A 19,996-nucleotide genomic window follows, 5' to 3' on the forward strand; every position below is an offset into this window, starting at 1 on the left:
ATGATAATTAACGCATTTCCCTACTTTTGACTTAATATAATTATACTAGCCACTTGGTGTCATCATTAAATAGACCTGTTGAAACTATTCCAGGAATGGGAGAAGGGGATGTTACAAGAATGATGGAAGGGGTGAATTCAGCAATGATAAATTGTAACTAGTTTTGTAAATGTCACAATGTACCCTCAGTACAACAATAATAGAAACAAAGTATATAAAAATATTTCTAATAGCATTTTATAAAACTATTTACATTTAGAATTTTTACACATCTTGATTTAATTTTCCTTCCCTATGGATTATTCAGAGTTGATTCATAGTTTGATACATTTCTTAAGGGAAGACGATTGCAGCTAAAAGTATTACTTCTTATTTTCAATAAAAGCTTGTCTAATATTTAAATAATCACATACCTCATAAGTAACCTTAATTATAGAAAATTAATATGAGTAAGGTTAGTTGACTATTGGGAGTCAGTTCTAAAAAAAGAGAAAAATGACACACGCACACACATATGTATATTATGTGTATGCATATACACATACACACACATAAAAAACAATGTGATGACTTACCCTGCATCAGAACTATTGCCACATAGGAGTGCATCTATAACACCCTCCAGGAAATAATGATATCCTGTTTGAAAGAGAAAGTCACATGACAAACATTTACATTGTTAGAATCACTAAAATGAAAATAAAAAGGTCAGGTCCTACTTGTAGGTTCACTGAAAAATGTGAAGTACATCATAAAATTCATTTGAAGACACAGTATTTCCCTCTTCTCCCTCCAATGTTAAATTGAGGGGATTATTTTTAAGTTTTCCAAATTCACCATTATTTTTTTGTTTTTTATTTTTATTTTTTTTCCTTTTTCTTTTACTATTCATATGTGCATACAAGGATTGGTTCATTTCTCCCCCCTGCCCCCACCCCCTCCCTTACCACCCACTCCGCCCCCTCCCTCTGCGCCCCCCTCAATACCCAGCAGAAACTATTTTGCCCTTATTTCTAATTTTGTTGTAGAGAGAGTATAAGCAATAACAGGAAGGGACAAGGGTTTTTGCTGGTTGAGATAAGGATAGCTATACAGGGCATTGACCCAGAGATCTGTATTTTTTTTTAAAGTAGGATTGTTCTAGTTAGATAAAAAATATTTAGCTTAGTGTGTACACTGCAACTTGTAATTGCTATACAGCCACATATAATATTTGAAGATTTAATTTTGCAATAAGGATTGAAAACATTGAAAATGTTTTTCTTTACATATTAACCTCATTACCATAAATGACTTGTTTTTTAAAAATACTTTTTCTAAGAAATTTTAATAGATTTAACCATGCAAAATTTCTTCATTATTAATATGAGAACTGAGTATATCAAAATTAAGATAGTATATTTTCTTTTCTTCTATTATACATTTAAATACTATTCATAAATTTTAATAATTATAATTTATAGTCTACCATCTTCTAGAATACCATAAAAGTAGCTTAAAGTAAAAGATCTATAAATTGTATCAACTATTAATTACTATAGGTAAGCATTAATTTATCTCAAAGCTTCATATTTCTAGCAATCTCACCTTTGAACATCCAGTGGAAGTATCACTTCCTGTATGAAATTGTCCTTGATTCTTTATTGCCTTTCCATTAAAGACTGGTTAAATTAAGAAACTCCCTTAGTGTTTTACCAATAAAAAGTATATACTTAGACTATTACACTCAATATCCTAGATTGCAACCATTGTTTAAAATATTTTTGTTCCTAGAAACAGAACCACCATCATTAATTATTTTTAGATTTTCACTGAGACACCTAAAAAACTAGCTAGCATTTGTTGCCCTTAACGCAGAGAAACTAAAGCAGATACCTTAAAGCAACTGAGGCCAATAGGAAAAGGGGAACAGGTACTAGAGAAAAGGTTAGATCAAAAAGAATTAACCTAGAAGGTAACACCCACGCACAGGAAATCAATGTGAGTCAATGCCCTGTATAGCTATCCTTATCTCAACCAACAAAAACCCTTGTTCCTTCCTATTATTGCTTATACTCTCTCTACAACAAAATTAGAAATAAGGGCAAAATAGTTTCTGCTGGGTATTGAGGGGGGGGAGAGGGAGGGGGTGGAGTGGGTGGTAAGGGAGGGGGTGGGGGCAGGGGGGAGAAATGAACCAAGCCTTGTATGCACATATGAATAATAAAAGAAAAATGAAAAAAAAAATAAAAGGAAGCAGGATTAAAAAAAAAGAAAAATTGACACAAGCGTTTTTTTTTTTTTTTTTGGCAGTACTGGGGTTTGAACTCAGGGCTTTGTGAGGCAGGTACTCTACCCTTTGAGCCTCAACTCCAGCCCTAGTGTAGGGTTTTTAAACTTTCAATTAAATTAAACAAAGTGAGAAGACTATGACAATTTCTGAATGAGTTTTTGATTCCAATAATATTCAATGATTTAAAAACCCTAAACCTAAAGAAAATTTAATATTTATCTATTTTAATGAATTTAGTGTTCTTTCACTTTCAAAGATGAATCATTTTATTTGCATTTGAATTTGTTTTAAAATAGTCTGTTTTCACAAGTGTAATATTATAGGGCAAATGACAAGAATCATAGATTGTAAAAGTTATAAATAACCTTAAATATTCTTGATTTCTCCTCATTTGAGTATTAGAAAAATAGTCTAATAAATTTTCACTTGAGAGAATAAACTCTAATGACAGTCTTACAGTTTCTGATTTTACATAAAAAGTGGATCAACAACAGGTTTCATGAGTTGGAGATAGCAGTGGACTTAGTGAGTGATATGATGTGTAGTGAGGGACACATTTGTGTATTGCTCTGACAGTGTTCTTATAGCATTTTCCTCAATCTGGACTTTACAACTATTTACAGATTATTTGTTAGCATGTGACTGAATATCATGAAAGAGGTAAACTGTAACAAACCAAGGTATTTTCCAGATCTGTAGCTATGTGACGCTGATCATGTGTCTTTTTAAATTTACAGGACCATTACTGGAAAAATTATCAAACCACAAGTAATTTTCTGTGACTAATACTATTTTTCTCATATAGCCAGTTACTGAAGCTTTTTCTTTCTTTTACCTTTTCCAAAGTCCTACTCATCACTTTTGAATAATAAAAGTATGGCTATATGCAAGCATACCTAGAGTCTCAGCTTTATATATTTAATGTTTTCCTTATAGGGACATTTCTTTTTCTGATGAATCATGTTCTAGTTCTCCCTGTTTTTGAAATATTGCACTTGGAAGATACAAAAATTTAAAAGAAAGAAAATCTCACACCATTTTATTTTCATTTTTAAAAATGTAAAACTAATTATTTTTCCATCCATACAGAATAAAATATTTCAATGTTTTATTATTTTGTCCAAATGCATGAAATAAAGATTAATTGACTCTCATAACTTCGTTTATTTATCTGGCATTTTCTATAATTTTTTTTTTGTGGTATTGGGGCTTGAACTCAGGGCCTATACCTTGAGCCACTGCACCAGTCCTTCTTTTGTGATGGATTTTTCCAAGATGGGGTCTCATGGACTATTTGCCTGGGCTGGGTTTGAACTGAATCCTCCTGATCTCTGCTTCCTGAGTAACTAGAATTACAGGTGTGAACCACTGATGCCTGGTTTCTATTTCTTTCTTGAAGCTTAAGTGGCTGTAATTTTATTCTCTTTGATACTACTTTTCGAATAAAAAAACATTTATCTGTAAGTCTCACTTGATTTCCATAAATTAACAAAGTAATCTGACCTATAAATACCCTAAAAAACACCCACGTATTTTGACTATTATTCTTCCCATTACCTCTGTCCAGTTTCTTGCATTCTGTAGTTAATGTTTAATAGGGTATATCTCATAGTACTTTAGAATTCACAAAGGGTTTTCACATATTTATTACCCTCGACTGTCTCAATGTACAGCAGCAGAAGACCTTGGGAAAATTCTCTCTGGTTGAGTTTTCAACTTCCCACATGATGACAAAATAGAACGTGGCAGGTGGGAGTAGAAATTAAAATAGTTACCAATTAAAACTTTTATGTATGAGGAAATCATTGATAAGGGGATTAACAAGATTCTTCTTTAAAATTCATTCCAGAAATATGACATGCTATTTAGAATGCAGGAGAGGGTCTGGGAATGTAATGCAGTGACAGAACCTTCCCCCCAGCATGTGCAAGACCTTAGATTCAATCCCCAACGCTGTGAAGAAGAAAACAAATAAGCAAAATCCAGGAGAAAGAAATGTTATGTAAAAATATAATTTAAAATACTTTAATAGTTTCATTAGGTAATTTTCTAAGAGATTAACTTCTTATGTGATCACTTTTAATTCATCCTTCATTAGACGGAAGGCGGATCAACAATGAAAAGAATGAATACACATAATAATAATTCTTACTCGAATCTTGAATATATGATTTCCAGTCAAACTCATAGACTGTTTCATTTACAAGTGTGCCATTGTAATTCACAGTTATATTCCTCTCTATGCTATGTTCCTCTAGGGAAGCATTGGTGGGGGGCCACTGTACACATTTATTCCGCAGGTTGCCCATGAAGAGCTGCAGCCCAATCAGAGCAAACACACTCAGGCAGAACACAGTCAGGATCATGACATCTGAGAGCTTCTTCACTGACTGGATCAGGGCCCCCACAATGGTCTTCAGGCCTGAAAGAAAGAAGCTTATGATTATGAACACTTAACAAGTCTAAAATTGTAAAATTTTTGCACAGTTCCCTAGAAAACAGAATCCATGCATTAAGTGCAAACATGCTGGCAATGTAAATGAAGGGCAATGCCTTGTGGAAAGCTGAAGACCTTATGGAGATGAACTCTGGAAATGCAATGATCCAAACAATGAGATGCAGACCCACATCCAGTTATGATGGGAGAGCACAATGGGAGGCTCATGGGGTTTACAACATCTAAATGAAGGGCAATGCCTTGTGGAAAGCTGACGACCTTATGGAGATGAACTCTGGAAATGCAATGATCCAAACAATGAGATGCAGACCCACATCCAGTTATGATGGGAGAGCACAATGGGAGGCTCATGGGGTTTACAACATCTACACAAGGAAACGGTTTTGTGTTTCTTCTTTTGGCTGTTAATGTTTGCCCACGCTTTCATTAGTGTCAGATGTTAGCTTTACAGTAAGTAATTTAAAGAAATATGTTTAAATTCCCATTTATAAGCAGAAAAGCTTTTGCTATAAAACTGGAGATGGTTTCAAGAATAATTTCACTTTTAAACAAATTCTCCATGCAAACTCATGTTATTCTTTATTTTCTTATCCCTGTTTTTTGTTTATACATCTTTGTTTTTTGTTTAGGCCTCAAAGACTACAAGGAATGAGAAGTTAAAGATTGATAATTCAACAGGAAACAAACCCTTGCTAAAACTGGTGTGTCAAATAATATCTCTAAGTGCAAATCATACAGACTTCATGTTATGGTGTCTTGTGAAAGAAACTTAAATCCCAAGGATGACAAAATGTGTGTTTAGACAATAAGAATCATCTTCTGTGAAATACCTTGTCTTATGATTCCTGACTTTTTGTAATATTTTGCCTTTCTGTAATCACCCTCTTTGCTGATACTGAAGAATGAACAAGGGGTCAGTCTCAATGTTTAAACCCAGCTCTCACCTGGAATGACTGAAATCGTTTTCAATGCTCGGAGAACTCTGAATGTTCTCAATGCTGAGACATTGCCCAGGTCCACAAACTCTGTCACATATCTGTAATAGGGAGTTCACACACAAACAGAATAACAAGATACAAATAAACAGTTGTATGAACAGGAACCTGTGCTTTATACTGATCACTTATTTCCTTGATTACAGAAATAGTTTTTGAGGTTCTGAAGTCTCTAATAGTGGTGAAAAATGGGCTAGGCTTAAATAATGTTATATACCTATGGAATGAAATCATAGTTATTTAGACTTAAGCTGGATTCATTTTATTTGTTTGGATCTTTTATACTTTGGTGGTTTTAAATGATAAATACTGCAAGAGGCAAATTAGAAACTACTATTACTGTGGCTTTATTGTCATAACTGAAGACTATCAACTAAGTGTAAACTTCATACAGTATATTGCTATTTGGGAAATCAATGTAACCAAAATCATGTCTAATTTAGGAGAATTAAATAAAGAAAAATCAGTCTTGGCTATCATTTTAGAGTTTGAGTTAGGGGGAAAAAAGTGCAAATGTTCAACAGAAATTTAGGCATGATAAGGCAGATTGCCTTACTGGCTTTATGTATGAGATAAGAACTTCCTAGTGAAACTTTTAAATAACAGTTATGCAAAGTAGGAGCAATATTTTAAGGGGTTCACTGCTGCTCCTGTTATTATTGTTATTTCATTCTCAAGAAACAGAAGTCCCAATATCCCTTCTTTTGAGATGGGGGTGGAGAATATGTGAAGAATTGGTCACCCTGGTCAGATACAAAATTAGTGTTTGGGGCTCTGGGTATATCAGTGCTGCCTCTCTTCCTTCTCCCAAACACCTCACACTTGTATAAGGCCAAGAAAGTCAGCTCTCAAAGGAGAGTGGTGTTGGTCCCTGTCCTCCACATTCTGCTTTCACTACTCCTTAATGGCTTTGCATTACTTTTTAGGCTCTCTTCCTAGCAAAGTGTATCACTAGGGGAAAAAAAATAAAAGAACGGGGACGTGGGGATTGTGCATATTACTGAGTATATATGATTAGGTGATATTAGGATAAGAAGGTTTATGTTGGGAGTAGACAAAGAGGTGAAGAAGTCTGAAAGAGAAAGAAGAGAAGAAGAAAGAAAAGGGATCAGAAGAGAAATAGAGGCAGAGACTGTGTCTGCTTATAAGCCTAAAAAATCAATTTGCTGATGAAATAATAATTTATTAAGTTTATAATACATCAGTGCCTTCTTTTTTTGAATTAGCTAAATTTTCAGATTTTTAAATTTTGAACAGATATTTATTTTCTATCATTCCACCAAACTAATAAAAGATTCTGTGGAGAGTGCACAGTATGGGTGAGGTCAGAAGAAATCTGTGGAATCAGTGGCTTTTTTTCATGGCTATAATTTTTAAAGCCATTTTTCACAGAAATGTTATTAATACACTTGTGTTTTCATATCGGGGTGTGTGTGCATGTATGTTGGAAGATTGGCATTTGTAAAGTTTGCTGGCAGATGTTTATTCTGTGTTAAAATCCTACTTTCAACTACTGAAAGCCTTCATACCACAGGGAAATGTCATTTAGATCTCTGTGGTGCTAGTTACAATCCAGAGCTGAAATGTATAAAGCATGTACAACTGTTAAAGCAAGCCTATTCTTTTTTTCTTTCTTTATTATTATTCTTTTACTAGTAAAAGAAGAAACCATATGCCTTTTATTTAGGCAAAGCCTTCATTTCCAAAATGCCCTTATTACCCCTAGAAGCAGGGAGTCAGTTTTAGAGAATTAGCTCACCAATGAGCTTACAGCAACAAGAATGTAAAGGAAGATATTATGAAAACAAAGGGAGATGGAATTGATAGATTCTTTTCAGGTTGTTAATCTGAGTGATCAGGATATGTTGAGGGAGTTGGTGACAAACACAGGGAAATGTGAAAATACCCAGAGATTTTATGAGATTAAAGCAAGTCTTTAATAACTTTGCTTGAATTTTAAAACTTAAAAGGAAGCAATTCATCTTTTTTCTACTAAAGCCTTACTTTTTAATATAGTTCTTTTTTCATTTATTCATATGTGCATACAATGTTTGGGTCATTTCTTCTACGTTCCCCCTGCTCCCACCCTCTCCCCCTTACCCCCTCACTTCCAGGCAGAAACTGTTTAAGCAAGCCTATTCTTTACAAACATAATCACTAATATAACAACAAAGTAGGTTATCTTTTGGAATTTCAAAGAAGGCACTTACGCAAATGTAATGACAGTGAAATCAAGCCAGTTCCACGGATCTCGAAGGAAAGTAAAATCTTCTAAACAGAAGCCCCTTGCAATAATTTTTATAAGTGATTCAAAAGTATATATTCCTGTGAAGGTGTACCTAGAAACAAGTATCAAAAAGAATTGATAAAGTAATAGTTTTCTTTCAGAGCATATCAATTCTTACCTCTCAGTGAACTGGATGGACACTAGAAAAGGAAACTAGTGGGCAGGATGAGTGTTTTCATAAAAATAAAACACAGCCTCAAATTTAATTTTGACTCCCTAATACATGAATAGTTGTTTTTAAAATTTTGTAAGAGCAGTGTGAGAAATATGTGACATATAAAGTCAATTTGGCTATTGTACAAAATGGCTTGGTAGTGACAGAAATGATTAGAGTCTCTTGAGAATTAGCCAGTAGGTCATATGATAGAGTAAACAATCAATACTGTTGCAGAATCATAGAACGGTTTTCCTTCAGAAATTCTACAATCCGGAAACTTTTGATTGTTAAAAACAACTTTTGGGTGACCGCACTTTAAACTGATGTAGGCCTGACAGGCAGTGGCTATGCCTGATGGAAGGATAAACTTTGTGAGATTCTACATTGTTCTCTTATGACATTTATAACTTGCTGTTTTTCATTCTTAACTTCCTGAATTAATCTAGAATTTAACTGGAATCAAAATCCACCATATAGTGGTTCTTTTCTGTAATGACTTATATCTTATTTTCTTTAGCCACAATAAAACCTAAATGAAAATAGGTGAATGTTCAGGAGTGATGGATTTCTGCTGACCTTCCAGGTACAGATAAAAAAAAAAAATCCTGGATTTAACACCTGCAAGCCTGTGGACCAATGAGTATTGCATAATTGGTCAACAAATGACTTCATTAAACATGCATTTCAGTCTTCCTTTAAGTATACATTAAGACATAGTTTCCAAATCCAAAGTATACATGTGTATTTTAACATTTACATATAAAGATATATATTTATATATCCTTAAATATACAAAATACAAGCTGAACTTACTCTACATTCTTTGTCCATTCGGGAGGGTTGCTCATGGTCATAAACACGCAGTTCGTCAAAATAGTGCACATGATTAGCATGCTGAATAATGTAGGTTATTGTTAAGGAACACGCAAAAGGAAGTTGAAGTATTTTATTATGTAAAACTAACATTGAAAAGCCTGACCTGCAGGTTAGCCTGGACTCAGTGATAAATGTATTGTAGGTAAGTTGTTTAATCTCTTTAAATTTCAGTGTTTTCATCTGTAAAATGTGTAACAATATCATTTTCACAAAGTAGTTGTTTAGATCAAATGAGACAGTGTATGAGAAGGCATTAATATTAATGTAAGGCATTACGTTTTCAAGTATTATTAAACTAGAATAGTTACTTCCCAGAGAATTTTGGTGGAAAGATTATGTTTGTGCCATCTAGAGTTACACAGTTTCTGATCAAAAAGCATTAACTAAAACTGATTCAGGAAATTAAAAGAGTAAATTGTTGAAGAAGGGCACATATATGGAACATTGAATTTTTTTCAGACATTATTGAATATAATTTGATAGATGAAAATAATTTATAATCAAAGTACAACATAATGCTAAGTGTTGGATTTCTCTGTTTTTAAGTTTATACAAGTGCAACAGCATTGAATAAATGAAAAGTGAAGATTGCTAAAGCCAAGACTTAATCTGATGTAAATGTAATTAAAAATTCAACATAGCAACTTACTCATCCTCTTGGTGCCATGGAACCTCCCTGTGAGTCCACTTATGTCAACACAGTGGATAGACTTCATCATTTTGGTGTGTAGATTAAATGAGTTAGCAAGTGTAAAACGCTTGGTGCAGTGGCTTTATGCAAGTAAATATGATTTAAGTGTTAGGTGAAGCAAATGAGGACAGATGACCTTAAAACCCAACTACTCTTGCCATCACATCTTGGAAATCAGAGAAATAAGGGCCAAGCTCCAAAGAAATGAGACGACTTAGCCCAGGACTATGGAAAACAAGTTTTCTCCCTTCAGATCCTATAATATTCCTTCTACTACACTTTTTTGCCCAAACAAAAGTTTCCATTAAGTGAAAAAGAAAGTTTCCACCAAATGACCACATGGTGGCACTATAAATACAAACTAAGGTAGGGCAAATTTTAAGTGTAAAAATCCCAGATATATGATTCTTATGTTTCAAATCTTTTAATTTTAGTAATAGCACATATATATATGACTAAGGAATCTCTTGCTATCAGTTTAAAAATAGAATGTCCTTTTAGGATTTTAGGATTTAAATTCTTTTCTTCTTTTTCATTAATTAACTTTGTATTTTTGTGGTGTTGAAAGTGGAATTTGGGGCCTTGTACTTGTTAGCTTTTAAACTGTGGAAATCATGAAGTCAAATCCCCTTAGACTTTTTGGAAATATAATCCTAATTTCTTTCATTAACAGCGTCTCTACTAATCAATCAGTTTTGCATGGCAGAGTCATAATTCAGTATTATAAGTTTGAAGTTCAGCTAATATTCCAGTACTTCCTTTATAAAAATCATCATGAAAATTTGGAATATACCTAAGTACTAGCTGAAGTCTCCTGACATTCTTCTATGGGAAATATCCTTACAAGTTTATTCTAAGGTACATTAAAAGTGCCTGCACTAACTTGGACTTTGAAAGTAGATTTCTTTATTATTAAATTATTATTCACTGAAAAGTCTACATATCTTTGTATAAAGATAGTAAAGATAAATATGACTGTTTTGTACTAGTTTGTAAAATTCAATATATACAAGCATATTTAAAAAGATAACAAGTATACCTACATACATGTGTATATATGTAATATTAAAGACTTTAAGTCTCAGTGACGTGTGATTAATCAACTTTAAGAAGACTTATGTGACAAAAGAAGATGAAAAATGAGAGTGATGAAAGCTATAGACTATGGACATTTCTCAACTGAATTTTATATTTATATTTATATAGCTATAAAGCATTTATGGGTTATGTACCCATAAATCACATAAATCACAGTTAATTACATGAAAAAGGATATGAATGTACCAAAATCTTAATTGCTATTTTCCTAAGAGGATTGAAGGGTGTTAAAATGTACAGGGCAGAGGTGGCACTGAACCGGAAGATGGCCTTCCCTTTATTCAATACTATAAAAGTCTGTAAGATAGGAACATAACACAGAAGTATAAAAGTGCAAACCACTTAAACTCTACTATTTATCTTCTGTTAGTGCTATCATGAATAATTTCCAAAGTTGCACAAGAAATGACAATTACCATCTTTGATGTACACCATGAAGACAAACTATCACTAGATTTCTTCTACAGAGGAAATCCAATGATACCACTTACTGTTTACTTGATACTTACCTGCAATTTTATTGAACTTTAGACATTAACCTGAAGAGTTTATTTTCTTAATATTTTAAATGTCTGAGTTAAATGAAAAGTCTTAAATGGGTGCATATTTCATTTTCATTCTAAAAAGCTTAAGACACTACAATCCTTTGTAATGATTTCAGTTTTCTCAAATCAAATATCTTGAAAATTAATACTGTGGAATGCAGGACTGAGACTATTTTTGAGATAAATATTCTTTTACCATCTGTGCTTATAAAATAAACATTATCACTCTATTGGTAATAGAAAATAAAAGCAGTCACCATCAAACTCACTCTTTGGTTAGATGGATATAACCCAATAATTGATTTTTGGAGGCCAAATTCCCTAGAGAGTATCTGTTGACCAGGAGTGCTAAATTCTGTTTTGGAATTTCTGAGTTAGCTGACGCAATGAGTTCTAATCCCAATTGACTGCCTAACTCATGTGCTTTCTTTACAGAGGAAGAGCTCAAGGATCTATGAATGTGAACAGAATCTCACTCTAAAAATTAGACTTTCTTGATAGCAATTGACAGTGTGCAGACAAAAAAATTAAGACACAGTCTATAATAGTGTATAAAGGACTCTCACTCACTGTTTCTTAAGGCATTTACTTATATTCAGACAGACCTAGAGGTGGGGTAAAACCATTACTCTGGAAAACATATCAAGGGAAATTATTTTTTTGTGTGTGTGTATGTGTGTATGTGTGTGTGTGGTGATGGTATCTACAACCCAGAGCCTCTTTCAAGTGCTCTACCTCTGAGCAATACCCCTAGCTAGCTTTTTTTCAATGTAAATTCATCTTTGCACCAAAGCTTTCTTCTTCTTTACCTTCAAGATGCATATCTGCATATAGAGCCCATTAGGACTAGCAAGCCATGACTTTTTTTCCTTTGTGATGCTGATTATTGAACCAGGGCCTAGTGCATGCGTGGCAAGGGTTCTGCCCATCAAACTATGCCCCCAGTCTTTTTGTTCATTTTTTTTTTTGTGAAATAGGGTCTTGCAAACTTTATCTGCTTGACCTCTAACTCACATCCTCCCACCTCTGCCTCTCCCCTGCAGCTGGGACTGTGGCATGTACCACCACACCTGGCACTTAACACATATTTTCTACTAAGAATCTTTGTCAATTTATTCTCTAAATTTTCTCTTCAGGTGATTGGTAGATTTCTCATTTCTTTTCCCCTTTTGCCTTCAATACTCTCAAGTAGGGTAACCTGAAGATATTTACTGACTTGCTGCTTGAAAACAACATTTTCTACCTAGTAAAGGTAGAATTGCCCTAAATGTGTCTAGAAAATGTTGTTCCATAACCAGTGTTGGTCTGCAAGTCCCTTTTCATAAGACTCTTTTTTTCTGTAAGACTCTGCTTTTCTCAGGTTGAAGGATGTACGCTCCAATACAAACTTCATATATGTCACTCTGATGTGTTCGAGTTCATTTTCAGAATCCTTAAAAATTGCTACGTAACTAAAATGTATTTACAACCCTGATGTTACAAAATCATTTCAATTATCTAATTTTTTTAAAGTACAAAATACTAGGCATTAAAATCTGACCCACTGCATTGGAGTCACAATCTCTGGGTCAGCTAGGTACCTTCATTCTCATTTCTCAAATGAGACAACTGAGTCACAGAAAAGTAAAGCCCTGAATCTCACTGGTTAAAGGCAACAGAATTAATAAAAGGATACTTGCCCCCAGAATACTAAGATATATGTTTCTACAATAAATTAAGTTTTTAACCATATAGATATGTGCCTTCTCTATTTTACACACAAGAAGGAGCTCTAAAAGAAAAAAAATGCAAAAACTAGCTAAGCTACTAATATACACATGTGTACACATAATAAACACATATTATGTAGATTTAAGCAAATTAAGCGTTATGGACTACTCAATTGAATATCATTTGACTTTCGAAAAGAATGTATGGGGTATTATAGTGAATTATGCTACCATCCTTTAAACCTACTTAGTTCAACACAGCACTCTGAGGTAATTTTTATTGCATTTGGTCGCTTCAATACAAAAGAAACAGTTCAGACTTGGTGGGGATGGGGGAAGGGGGAGAAAAGACAGATACAGTAGCATTTAGCTTGAAACTGAGTCTTCTTTATACCCCAAAGCTGATATGAACATTGACATGACTGATCCATTTGCCAGTAACGAGACTGTGTCTTTTAGTAGAATAGTAGAATTGAACCATGTCTATGACTATTCTTAAATTTCTTTTCCCTCAGATCATTTGTAACAAGTACTTTAATTGTATTTCTACAAAGGAGTAGAACTGTAAAGAAAATCATGACATCATTTTAACATGTGAATGTTAAATTAACAAGTTAAAGCAATTTTTGAAACAGCATTGTGGCTGAATTCAAACTAAATTTTATGTATACAAAACTGCTTTATAGATGTATTTGCAGAAATGTAGCATTCACGTGGTAGTTTATTACTTATCTCTTTATGTACAGTTACCATGGTCAGATAATATTTATTGAGCACTATATATTATTTGCTGAATATGTATGAGCATGCCAGATACCTGGAAGGTAACATGAACCTAATTTTAGGTTCAATTGTTCATTTCAATTTGAAAGGATTGTGTTGAAAGTTTAGTATTACATTTGTGAAGCCTTGTGCAACAGTCTAAAGAGAAAAGAAAGATGTGAAGTCATGACTCTAAGAAGTTTACAAACTAGGGAGAGTTCAACCTCCCATCCTAATGGACGTAAGTATAGAAGACTTAGTGAGGTTTATGTAGCTCAGCACTGTCTATTAGAAATATACTGTGAAATGCAAACCTGAGCTATGGGTAGTGATTTCAAATTTTCTAAGTGCCACTTGAACAGAAGAAAAGAATCAAATGAAATAAGTTTTAATATTGTTTAGCCCAACATATCTAAAATATTTACATTTGAGAATGAAACCAACTTTTAAAATTAATTCTTAAATTTAATTATTATTAATTTTTGAAATTATAATTTTTTCATACTAAAGCTTAGGTCTTCTAAATGCATACTTGCTTTATTTTAGGCACTCAGCAGCCCACTGGCTAATTTCTACTACACTGAGTGGTGCTGACATAGACTTCAACTACTCATTGTCCAATGAGGCCACACACTTCTCTGCAACCCTTGCCAGGCAAAATAATTTCTGCTCTTAAAGAAAGCACAAAAATGTAGTTCCATGAAAACCTAATAAGCATCCCGGTAACTGGCAGTTTAATGATCTGGAAAATAACCTTAAGAAAAGATAAATAAGTTTATCTTGTGTTAAGAGGACCGAGTCTGGAGTTGAATGTTTTGTTCAAAAACTGGCTCTGTTGCCTTTAACCAGTGAGATTGAGGGCTTTACTTTTCTGTGACTCAGTTGCCTCATTTGAGAAATGAGAATAAAGGTACCTAGCTGACCCAAAGTTTGTGACTCCAATGCAGTGGGTCAGATTTTAATGCCTAGTATTTTGTACCTAAAAAACAATTAGATAATTGAGATGATTCTGCAACATCAGGGTTGTAAACACATTTTAGTTATGTAGCAATTTTTAAAAATCACTAATAACTGCCCAAATTATCGGTTATTATTTTATACAAACAGATCAAAATCTTTTTCTCTTTATCTAATTGCATAGTCACTAAATAAGCAATTATAAAATTCTGGCCAGAATTATTATATGTGAAACCATACTTGTTACAATCTGGCAGTCTTTTATCTCTGGGTGAGACTGATTTATTTATATGTTGTTAAGAATAGGCATTGTATTTAGTAAGCCACAATTTCCAGCTTCCATTTCTAAGTAGCCATTGCCTTAACATCTATTTCAGTCTAGAAATAGAAGAACTGTGTTCTTTAAGGTATATACTTAAAACATAGCTCTAACTTTAGATTTCATCTAAACATTATCAAAAAATTTCCAAGGAATAGGACTGGCTCCAAATTTATTGTGTTTTTCCTCTAAAAGTAAATCTGTAGCAAAGGCAAGAAGTGGCATACAAAGGTGAGCTATGATGATGTACAATGTAAAACAATAGCATATGCTAGTGATGAATTGGATTTTTTTAGCCTCAAAGTTTAAAACAGGCAATTTTCAATTTATATATTGCCTTATTCTAAAAATATATTCGGAAGTCAATTAGTTTGAAATGTGAACATATTTTCCCACAAGGGGAGAAAATAAATGCATATTTTTCTATAGATCCCAAAGTCAATGTAACTGTTTCCCCTGCTCTTGCAGTACTAGGAAACAAACCCAGGGCCTTGCAAATGCTGAGCAAGCATTGTGCCTCTGAGCTACATCCCCAGTCTTATGTAATTTTCTGTGAAGTATAATTCTGGATTATGAATGCTGAAACTTTATCACTATGCAGAAGAAAGTGTCACTCTGAAAATGGTAACCATTCTAAGTAGGGTTAGAACATAGGCCTCAGTCATACATCTCTCCCTTGATAGATCTCTAGCAGTTAGATGGTGGGAATTTGGCTCTTGCTCCTGCCCAGAAATGGGTTTTGCCTTTTCCCATCTCCAAGTTGCTGGTTAGGAAGAGGTTTCTGCAGGAGGGGCAGAGTGAGAGTTCTGTGGCAAGAAGAGTTTTGAGCTATAAAACATGGTGTAGAAGGTCAAGGGATTCCTATCTCTACCTTCACTGGAGATATTGCTCATTCTGGAGAAAATCATGCCATCTAGTTACATTTTTTTCTCTGAGAACTCTTTAAAGGGTCTCACAAAATTCTCTGCTTATTTTTATTTTATGTCCCGTGACTTTGGGGAAAGATTTATCTCCTGTTTTGGCTCATGGAGGTAATGGAAAATTTCCGCACAGAATCCCTACCTGATTCTGAAGTGAGCATGTGATATTTAATTTTTTTCTAAGTCTCATTCAGTTTTTCCCTATATACTCGGGATAGTCAGTCTAGAGAACTCATGACACTTGCTTATCTGTGGCCTAACACACTTTATATGTACGTTCCATTTAGTTATGGATATGGTCTTTAAGCGGTGGATTATAAAGTAAAATGCCCACAGAGGCTGGAAGGGTAGTAGGTACCTGCCAATTTGGGACCTGCACGTCATAGTGACTGGATCCAGTATTTCAAGAGAAAGCCTAAATATGATTGGTATGTGATCTCCTAACTTACAAATGTTAAAAAGTAATGCAAAATTTAAACACTGTTGCAAGAGTCCAACAAAACAAGTATATGGGGCCAACTCCTCACAATCGTTTTCAAAATTTTCTGCTATCAGCTTACACGAAGGAGAAGAATTTGTACCCTTAGAAGATTCTGAGAGCAAAATTACTTGTCTCTGACTTTAGTTGGGTGGAATAGGGAGTTGGGGCTGGTGGAGAGAAAACCAAATGGGAGGTTCCTTGCTAGAATCTCATCATCCTGGGCTGTGACTGTCTTGCTCTTTACCTGAGTGAGTAAAAGGAGAAACAGTAGCCATAAGTAACATGATAAAGCTGAAGGTGAAATATTTTTTCAAGCCTGTATCATCAGTGCACACCATGGATCTGGTGTACTACTATATGTCGGTTAATTTTTCTTTGACTGGAAAGAACAAATTTGAGTTCCAATTTGATTATAAACTTGCTGTGTATGATGATTTCCTTTTAATTTCTCTGTTTTAGTCAGGAGAACTATGATAATACTAACCTTAGGGTTGTTTTGAGAACAAAATGAATTAACATATGCCAATGCTCTTAATAAATTTTAAATTATCATATAAATATAATGGATGAAATATTTAAAATGTGTCTCTGTATGTCTAATATACACAGTGAGGAGCATTTGTTTCTCAAAGCAGTACCAATTTTCACATTGGAATTTTCAGTTTCAAATCATTTTCTTATACTTTGTATCTCAGAAAATTATGTCATTAGCTTTCTCCTGTCTGACAACTAACATGATACTCAAAAGCAGATTCTGATTCTAGCCATTATTTTTCATTTACTTTTTCAAAATGTTAGACCAAATCCCTATAAAGACTTCCAACTTATTTTCTTTTCCCAATAAATTCAATCTGTTTTCTGTGGACCATGCTACTTCTTTACCCTTCCAGAGAATTCATTGTGTTTTGAAAATAAACTTCAAAACTCCTTAAGAGGTACAAAATGGTGCCCTTAATCTAGTCCCAGGCCTACATCTCTAAGTCCATCTTATTCTCTGCTTACATATGACAGCTCACTTCTATTATATGTCTGCTTATATGTTATTCCCTTTCCCTAGAAAACTTGTCTCTCTTTCTTTTGAATATCTCCCTTATAGAAGCACACAATTCAAGTTTCCTGAATTAATTCTCTTTGGAAAAATGTATTTATCACCCTATTAGAATTTGGGAGGAAATTTAATAGTCTAATTATTATAGAATCTGACCCAGACTACATAGTCTCTAAGATTTTACTTTTTACAAACGCAGGGGATGCTCAGATGGTGAAGTGACCAGTCAGGATCATTGCCAGGCTAGGAGATGAGATTCACAGCTTGTGAAGTGACAGGAGTAGAGTGGCAGACAAACAGCCCAGGCTTATTTAGATTTTATATTTCTTTTCCACTGGTATGTTTAGTGCTATAACTACAAACCAGGGTCTGACAATGGGCCATGGGACCCCACAGATCTGGATTTAAACCTAGTCTCTTACTTAATAGCTTTGTAATCTAAATTATTTAACTCGGTTTCATTGTTTTTAAATAAGGATAAGAATAAGAATGATGTTAGAAGGACATGTGGAGTTAATAAGAACTATGCTTTAAATCTATGTAGTATACAGAGTACATATTTACTGTCTATGCCTATGTAACATAACTTTCTTCTCTGACAGTCCCTATACTCTTCATCTTAGAGAAAACTATCTGTGCATGTGGCTTGGGTGAGCTCACCCACCACTCCTTAACAACATGGGTCAGTATGTGACCCTGACCTGGTCCTCAAAGCCTTCACATTCCTTGGCAACAATCATTCATTCAGATGAGACCATGTGACCGAAGTTGAAGCAACTCTGGGACCTTCATTAGGACATAGAAAATATGAGCTCCTTTTCTTGGGGTTACTGTAGAATGTTAACTTGATACTACTGGTGGCTATTTCTGCCATCCTATGGGTGGGTCAGTCTACAAATAAAGACATTGGTGAAAACAAAGCCAAAATTAGAAGAGGATTATCCTGATGGTGTCATTTGAATCTTTTGATATTAAAACCAGATTCAGTCATAAGTTTTCTTTTATTCTCTTCCATTAAACAGGAACAGGTCTCCTGTTTTCTTTTTGGTTTTGGTCACACTCATTCAAATTTCTTACCAATAAGACAAGTGTCCAAAATGTTAGCCATCATGTCATTTATCAACATCATCACTGTGGGACTGTTTCTGGAACAGAAACTGAGGGGTAATAAAGAAGAAAGCAATATAAAGAAGAACAATGCATGGGAAAGAAAAGTTTTGGAAAGAACCTGCAATGATGTAGATGTAAATGAGAGTCTGGGTGACTTGTTGTTCCAAAGGAGCTGACAATATGCAAAGAACAACCATAAATCATATTGTCCTCATGAGAATTCATGGAATCATAAACTTTTAGCTATTTTATCTGTTTTTCTGATTTTCTATTACATTTCTTTTACAAAAAAATTCCCCATCATAAGCAAAAACAAAATGAACAAACTTCCACCCCAATTTAACTACTAAAAACTCCAATAGCAGTGACAGAGCAGGCATAATTTTGAAGCCCCGCATGCGAGGTTTCTCATGTGGCCCCAATAAAGGCGGCGTGTGCATCTTTCAAGACAGCTGATAGAAGTTGTTTTTAAATTGTCCAGAAGATAATCAAGGACAAAGTACAGTTTTTAAATGAATACATTTTTACATTCCAGAATTAACATCTATTTTCATTACAGATCTAAAATACCTCACTCTATTTCAAGTAAAATGCCACATTATCAAAAGGATATTTCTTCCCATGGTACTAATGAGTCATCTGTAATTTTAAGAACATGAGAAGGAAGAAATTTTCTGTAACAAGGAGTAGGTGAAGAATTTGAAAGTATAGCCAACATCAACTCAAGCTATGAAAGGAAACTGTGGAAAAAAAAAACAAAACTCACAAGGAAAAAAGTGAAAAAAAGGTGTCTTCATAAACTAAAGCGTGTTTTGTTACACAGCTAAAGTAAATAAACAACAAAAAGCACTTAAAGCAGAATCATGAAACCCCTGATCAGTGCAACCATGGTATGGAAAATTTCATGGCTATACTGTGATAGCACTGTTATATTTTCCCCCTTAGTTCTTACCTTGAACTTCTGAAGGCTTAAAACACCTGTAAAGGTCCTAGTGCTTTCATGTACCAGAATTGACATGAGATGGTTGATAGGATTCCTTTAATTATTACTACAATATCACTGACCATGGTTTAGACAGCATTAACAATTTTAACAGACTGTTTGAATATTATATAATTTGTATATCAGAAACTGGGACAAAGAGGATGAAATTACGTAGGCATATGTCATTGGAAAATACACCATCGGCACTGACATTTCTGTAAGTTCACTTACAATGACTTTGTAAAAGATCACAAAGGGCTTTAGTGTGCTATGTCGTTTATAAAATATGACAGAAAGAATGCATTCCACAACTGTTTTTATAGTCA

The 19,996-nt window shown here is 34.0% G+C and overlaps 1 protein-coding gene across 4 annotated transcripts in view; it reads right to left on the reverse strand.

The window, feature by feature from the left end:
- LOC109681943 (sodium channel protein type 1 subunit alpha) overlaps positions 1-19,996 on the reverse strand; it is a 138,166-nt gene that overhangs the window by 71,995 nt on the left and 46,175 nt on the right. For all 4 annotated transcript variants that reach the window (XM_074071011.1, XM_074071009.1, XM_074071010.1 and 1 more), the window contains exons 4-9: positions 11,011-11,131; positions 8,983-9,070; positions 7,936-8,064; positions 5,675-5,766; positions 4,425-4,694; positions 576-639 (exon numbers count right to left, since the gene is read on the reverse strand). In XM_074071011.1, coding sequence (XP_073927112.1) covers positions 576-639; positions 4,425-4,694; positions 5,675-5,766; positions 7,936-8,064; positions 8,983-9,070; positions 11,011-11,131 — 764 coding nt within the window. The remainder of the gene's footprint in view (positions 1-575; positions 640-4,424; positions 4,695-5,674; positions 5,767-7,935; positions 8,065-8,982; positions 9,071-11,010; positions 11,132-19,996) is intronic.

The sequence above is a fragment of the Castor canadensis genome, chromosome 4 (genome assembly GCF_047511655.1).
Source record: "Castor canadensis chromosome 4, mCasCan1.hap1v2, whole genome shotgun sequence".
Lineage (NCBI taxonomy): Eukaryota > Metazoa > Chordata > Mammalia > Rodentia > Castoridae > Castor > Castor canadensis.